Raw genomic sequence first — 7,454 nt, 5'->3', positions numbered from 1 at the left:
CTCCAAATATTGTCCTATCCTAACAAACCATACATCAATGGAAAGCTTATTTATTCAGATGATGTATAAATCATGACTTATGACTGGTTTTGTGGTCCAGGGTCACATATATGAATAAAAGGTGTATGAGCAGTGGTGACGGTGTTGTGTTGTGTGCCGCAGGGAGAGTTTTGCGCGTGTGAGAGCGGTGGTCATGACTCGTGATGACTCCAGCGGCGGATGGCTTCCTCTGGGCTCCGGCGGACTCAGCTGCGTCACCGTACACAAGGTCATCCGGACCGAGAACGACGGCTCCAGCGCAGCTCAGTTCCTCATCCATGGAGAGCGGCTCAGAGACAAAACGGTAACGTGACTTCATCCTCATGACCTCACGTTCAGCAGTGTTTGCTGAGGAAATCCCAAGACCGTTCAGGCAGGTTATTCAGAATGAAGCAGAGCCACACACTCACATTTCACAACTCAAACATCAGCTGAGAGATGCTTGTATTTTCTTGTTAGATTTCACTCAGAAATATAGCATAGTTTCCTTTTACTGTCGACTTCAACTTCACATTGTTATTTTAGAGTCATTCTTATTAACATTTAATTAGTTTGGCTAACAAATTATTTTGAGAGTCCACTTTAGACATTCTACTAACTAGTACCTTCCTAACTGCATGTCAACTAACTCTAATTAGAGTACTAGTAGACTCTTAGGTTAGGGTTAGTGGAATAAGTTGACATATACTTACAAAGCGACTTACAGTCAGTAGATTGTCCATCAAGTGTGAGCAGATATTAAGCAGACAGTCACTAGTACAGCTGACATGTAGATGCACAGTTACTGATAGCAGATTGTTTAAAGTGGACTATTAACTTAACAGTCTTAAAGACTTATCAGTCTTGGCCCATATAAGGGATTTCCTGGAGCGTCATTAATTCTGTTACTTCTGTGATGCAAATGTGGATTTTCTGCGTGAGCGCCCTCTGGCTTCCAGTATGAGTGAAACAGACACTACATGTGTTTAAAACACTAAATAATGGCCAATCCATAAAAATAAGACTTCTCTCAAAAGAAATGTGAAGTATACATATGATAGTCCATGTTTTTCTAGAGTGTACAGAAGTGTACTGGAGTTTTAAAGTGCTATAGCCACTAATTAAAAGAATATGTGGACATCAAAACGTGTAAACAAGTGAGGGTTTGAGCTTTTATTTTGAACCCGCGATGTATTCGCCTGTGTTTGCGTAGGTTTATAAATGATTTACCTTACAAATCTGATGAAATGGCGCACGTTGCGTTCCCAGATGAAGGTTATAATAAACCAACAACATGCAGAGATGGAGTTTGAGACGCTCCACACGTGTAAATGTTAACAGTTCCTGTGGAACTACTGTGAACCGAGCCGCTGTGTGTGTTTTATGGATTCTCGTCCGTGAAATGCGCCACTTCCGGTATTTTGCCGGTTAGTCGACGCGAGCAAAATTAAGTCGAGGATTTTTAAAAATCGAATAGTCTAATAAAATCGACGAATCGCGACAGCCCGTAAAAAATACTCTAATGTGCCAAGCCATCAGAACCAAACTGAAAACTGTGGTTAAAAAACCGAGTACTATCCTTTGAAAAATATTTAACATTAAGTCTTGCATTTTGCACATTGTGCAATTACGATTTTGACATTAGCCTTCCAGGAGCTTCGGGTAATAATGTAGCTATCTAGGAATATATGAATAAACCCATCCCATCCCAATAACGGTACTCAAAACATTTTTCCAAGGATGGCAGGTCTGTATTTGTAATTGTTGTAAATTGTTATTTTAGTATTTAAAACAAAATGAAAATGTTGCCTTGGCAACTACCAGGAATGCAGTTATGGAGTAAAATTGTATTTAAAGTGAGGAGATTTTGCTGTGAAATGTGTTGGTTTGCTGAGCGTCAGACGTGTGAGTAACGAGACCTCGCTCTGGGCTCCAGGTGCTGCTGGACTGCGTCATCAGGAGGGATCTGGTGTACAATAAGGTCAATCCCATCTTCCACCACTGGAGGATCGGCAGCATGAAGTTGGGCCTGACCTTCCAGAGCCCAGCGGACGCGAGGGCCTTCGACCGCGGGATCCGGCGAGCTCTGGAGGACATCACACAAGGTGAGCGTCCCAGCAGCGGCGGTGTGACGTCAGTTCTGTGCGTTTGAGACGCACTATCACATCTCACCCACGAGCTTTAAAACATTCATGGAGATGTTTTAAAAATGTAAAACGTGTGCAATATAAGATCTCGTTTAATGTTACTCAAGTGTGGCTTTCAGTTACTTCATCCGCCACTAAGTAAAAGTACAGACAGATATCTTACCAGAAAATGACTAGAAGTTGAAGTCACCGTTTAGAATATTTCTTGAGTAAAAGTGTTAAAGTATGTGATGCTTATTGTACTTAAGTATGTACAGTATTTTATTGATATTAAACGTACTTAAGTATTGAAAGTAAAAGTACAAGTAAATGCAAAATGGAAAAGTAAATATGTTTATGTAGTTTGAGCAGCATGATTGCGTTCAAAGTTTTAACTCTTTCTTCCATTTTGTATCTTTGGGTTAGCATAAGAGGCACTTCATCCGGTACTTAGTCTCTTTCATTCAAACATAAGAAAACATTTCTAGATCTGAATCTGAAGTGGCATTTAGATTAGGGCTGAACGATTTTGGAAAATAATCTAATTGCGATTTTCTGCATTTAGCTTTTGAATGACCAGCACCTGCCTGGGTCTATGCGACTTCATCTATGGCTTTTCTCTTCGCTTTCACAAACCAATCCATCTCCCATTCTAAGTTACGTCCTTTGGCTGTTTACTGTTTTATTTATTTTATTTTTCTGCTGATGGCCCACGCTCGACTTGAAGCAGCGCTGCTTAGACCGATGGGTGTGTCATCAAAGCACTGTGAGAGCTATAAGAGAGCGGACGTCTCCTTATGCTTTCTCTCGCTCGCCGTACTTTGATGTCATACACCGATCGATCTTCAAGTGGAACACACCTCTTCACTCTTGCGTGTCACGTGACCGAGTGTAATCGCAGCCTCTGCGATTGAAAAATCGCGTTTTCTCATATCGCGATATTATCGCAAATGCAATTAACCGTTCAGCCCTAATTTAGATGTATTTACACAGTTTAATGTAGCTGTGGAGACATAGATGCATTTAACCTGCAGTTACAAATGCATTGTTTTAAACATAAAACGTTGAATACTGATATTTGGAATGATTTAAAACATGAAACAATAGTTGAAATGTGAAATTAACACCACCAGGTGGCAGTCAACTGATTCATTCAATCGTCTGATTCATTCAGGAACAAAGCAGTTGACTGTGTTAATGAATCAAATCACTGAATCAAACGGCACTCTTCTTGTGATGTAGAAAAAAACGAGAAAAGAAAAGCATCACTGTGATATAGAGTAACCATATTAAATGAATAAATATAAAAGACATACAGAGGCATTTTTGCAGTCTACAATTTAGAATGCCTTGAATTTTGATGATTCTAAATGCGTTTTAATAGACTAAATCACACAATCTATGTGTTTTTGTGATATACTTGATAATGTCAGGTCTAGGGCTGGGTATCGAGTTCGATACTTTTTAGGCACCGTCCGAATTGCCTCGATACCATCGAGTATTGAAAAACGTCTCGTCGTTCGGTACCAGATTTCGATACCTAAGGGGTTAATCTCATCAGCGTCAGTGAGCCAATAAACATGCAGCACTAGCCGGTGTGTTCGACTAGAAGAGGTGCGGCGCAGTCTGCTGTCTTTAGCTCTCGTGGTACTGTAATACACCGATCGGTCTGCACAGTCGGTCCGCGTCAAGTCAACACAGCTACTAGTTTACACCGGTTACACTCAGAGATGTGGCGCACACGTGAGGCTGTAGTGTGAATGCGTCCCAGCCCGCTTAGATGTAAGGCTACATTTACACTGGTGCGTTTATGTTTTAAAATGAAAACGATCCTCGTCATACTGGCGTTTCCACTGCGTTTCAAGCCGGCTTTCCACTATCTGCGACAAACGACAGATCGGTCATTCAGTCATTCATTTCCAATGGAGAGTAGCGCGGGAGCTGCGTGGAGCTCTTTTTTTTTTTTTTTAGATAATGTAATCTTGTTAAAATTGATTTCATAAAATTGGTATCGAAAAAAGTATCGTTTAGGAACCGGTATCGAAGTCAAGGTATCGGTATCGATATCGAAAATTTTTTACGATACCCAGCCCTAGTCAGATCGCACATCGTTAAAACAACACTTACCATATTATCGCAGAAGATACACTGTATATCGCACACCCTAGACTCGACTCGAGTAGGAAATGAATCATCCGCGGTTGTGCGCGCACTTGTTTGCACGAGCAAAGGTGTTTTTAGGAGTCTAACTTGCAAACGCCAGACCACTGATTCGTCAAACCTGCTTTCCTGCAGTCTGTCTTTGCACGAAGATGGCCTTTTATAATGTCATTAGTACCAACTAAATTCTGTACCTGCTCGAACTCATCCGCTATCAAACGGTCCTGCTTGTTTTGTATTTGTGTGTGTGCGCGCTCTGGCTTCGCAAGTTTATGTAGTTCTACACATTCGCAGATCTTCACATTATAGCAAAATGAAAAGAAATGTACTGTGTCGCAATATTGGAAATATTTCTGTCTTAAACCATGAAGGCGAGCCAATGGATGTCACACAAGCAACGTGCAAACTTTGCGCAAGAGTTACGCTGGTGAACATCTTAACCTCAGTCAGTTCACTATACAGACAGTGAAAGTAAAAAAATCTGACGGAGCTTAACGCTGCATTAACAGTGCATATTCTCTCAGAGACGATGAGAGGCGAATCTACTTACGGTATAACGGTATATAACTGTCTTAAATTATTCCCTAAATACTTCTCTTGTGGCCCGTACAGTGAAAAACATGAGAAGACATTTTCAAAGGTGTTTGAAAATCAGTGCATGAAATAAAGCTGCTTTTAATATTCATTGATGACAGCAGTGTTAATCGTTTTAATTATAGGCCTATAATTCATTGTATAAATGAATAGACCTGTTTTTTTTTTTTTATTATTCAGTGAGGAGTAAGCTAAAAGCCTAATCTTTTATTATACTCACAGCGCGTCATGCAGTAATGCACTATGAAATTATTGCGGGGCAAGTTAACTGTAATTTAATAATAAAAGTAACCTAATAATAAGAAGAAGAAGAATGTAACAGGCCTACATTAATTGGAAATGCTAAATCCTCTTAATATTACCAATATTTGATGCTTATGACAATATCTCTGGCAATAGTTGACACATGATACGCCACAGCTGAGCACGGGGGAACTGTCTGTCAAGCCGATGTCAAAACAGAGCTGTGCATGAAGTAAACTCAGAGTAACACAACTACAGCAGCAGCAACACGTCTGTGCTGACTGAAGATATTTAGCAGCTTCTGCAGTTTAAGATAAATCTGTTTAAGATTCAGTGTTTGAAAAATGTAATTTTTGAATTAAATCTTAAAAATGTCTAAATATTGAATACATTATTTAATTATAATACCATTAAAAGTAACTTAATTTAAGTATTTAAGTAATTAACCCATAGGCTGTTGGTGTCTGGGTTTATTTGTTTACTTATTTTTTTAATGTCATGAGAGTTTAAACTTTGTGACTTCCTGCTCTGGCTATACTTCATAGTCTTTTTGTAATAAACCCAAAAGCAAGTTGCATAAAAAAACAAAACAGAAAAAACAACAACTAGGGAGTGGAAATGGCAAAGGAGCTAATGAGTGATCCTCTGCTGCCATCTACTGGATATTAAAGGCAATTTCATGCCATTTTCTTTGTTTTCCACCAGGAGACAATTTATTTCATCGTCATCATGAATGAAATGTGAATCTTTAAAGCAGAGGTGGAAAGTAACAAATGACATTTACTTGCGTTACTGTAAGTGAGTAGCTTTTTTGTGTACTTCTACTTTTTTAGTCATTTTTAAAATCTGTAATTTTACTTTTACTTAAGTATATTTTGTTTGAAGTATTGCAATTTGCTACATTTTAAAACACATTAATTACTGAGTAAAAAAAAAATCGCTCCCTGGAAACTACTGCAGTAAATAATGGGCAGGAGAGCAAACTGGTGCTAAAATCACAAGACAGGTGTTAGTGGTGCAGACCCAGCTGAAAACAAAACCCCGTCATATTCTGCTGAAGTTGAACTGGAAGGAAATGAAGTGAACCCCTGGCCATATTTAAGCTCTGTTATGCAGTGTAAGCTGTGTTTGCCTAGGGAGACCAAACTAGCAGCTTATAAAATCTCGACATCAAACCTTCGCAAGCATGTAGAGGTAAGCTAATTACTTGCATCGTTGCATTGGTGGTTAAAATGAAGCTTTGACAGTTCAGCAAAAGGTTTTGCACAAATTAGCCAAAAAGACAGTGGTGCAGGGTGTGCGATGTATATCGTCTGCGAGAATATCGTAATTGTTGTTTTAACGATGTGCGATTTGACATTATCAGTATTTTGCCCAAAACAAAACAAAACACTCCTACAGAGCGCCGATGACTCACTTATTAACAGTGACTTGCTGCCACCTGCTGGCGGTTTTAATTTCACATTCAAAGTATATTTAGATTTTTATTTTTTTTTTATAATTTCAAATGAGTATTCAACATTTTATGTCTTATTTATCAAAACAGTATTTCTGCATTTGTAGCTGCAGGTTAAATGCATTCATGTCCTGCATTAAACAGTGAGTAAACACATCTAAATGCCACTTCCGATGAAGCTTTTGTGTTTCCTCTGCATTGAAAAGATGAATTTTGTTGATACTGATTTAATTTGCCTGGTAACAGCCCAAATGTCTTATTATTCTAAATAACTGATTCCTTTAATTAAAAACAGCTAGTTTTTAATTTCACATTTAAAGTATCTTTTGATTTTTTTTCTTAATAATTTGAAATGAGTATTCAACATTTTATGTCATATATATCAAAACATTATTTCTGCATTTGTAACTGCTGCTTAAATGCATTCATGTCCTGCATTAAACAGTGTATAAATACATCTAAATGCCACTTCCGATGAAGCTTTTGTGTTTCCTCTGCATTGAAAAGATGAATTTTGTTGATACTGATTTCATTTGCCTGGTAAGAGCCCAAATGTCTTATTATTCTAAATAACTGATTATTTTATTAAAAAACAGCTAGTTTGAGATTTATAGGCCTATCCCAGGGGTGTCAAACTGCTCTGCAGAGTTTAGGTCCAACCCTGCTCCAACACACATACCATGTACTTCTCAAATAAGCCTAAATGATTAGATTAGCTGGATCAGATGTGTTTAATTAGTGTTATATCTAAACTGTGCAGGGCTGTGGAGTTTGACACCCTTGGCCTATCCCATTTTTGCCTCCCTACCACTGTTAAAATGTAACTAAGTAATTTTTACTCTGAGTAAATTTTAAAT

The 7,454-nt window shown here is 38.4% G+C and overlaps 1 protein-coding gene across 1 annotated transcript in view; it reads left to right on the top strand.

The window, feature by feature from the left end:
• LOC107677686 (sprouty-related, EVH1 domain-containing protein 1-like) overlaps positions 1–7,454 on the top strand; it is a 29,849-nt gene that overhangs the window by 8,165 nt on the left and 14,230 nt on the right. The window contains exons 2-3 of the mRNA XM_016472687.1: positions 163–343; positions 1,955–2,123. Of these exons, the coding sequence (XP_016328173.1) occupies positions 163–343; positions 1,955–2,123 (350 nt within the window). The remainder of the gene's footprint in view (positions 1–162; positions 344–1,954; positions 2,124–7,454) is intronic.

This window comes from Sinocyclocheilus anshuiensis, unplaced genomic scaffold (assembly GCF_001515605.1).
Source record: "Sinocyclocheilus anshuiensis isolate Anshui unplaced genomic scaffold, SAMN03320099.WGS_v1.1 scaffold929, whole genome shotgun sequence".
In the NCBI taxonomy this organism is placed as follows: Eukaryota; Metazoa; Chordata; class Actinopteri; order Cypriniformes; family Cyprinidae; genus Sinocyclocheilus; species Sinocyclocheilus anshuiensis.
This window is presented reverse-complemented; position numbering and strand designations above follow the sequence as displayed.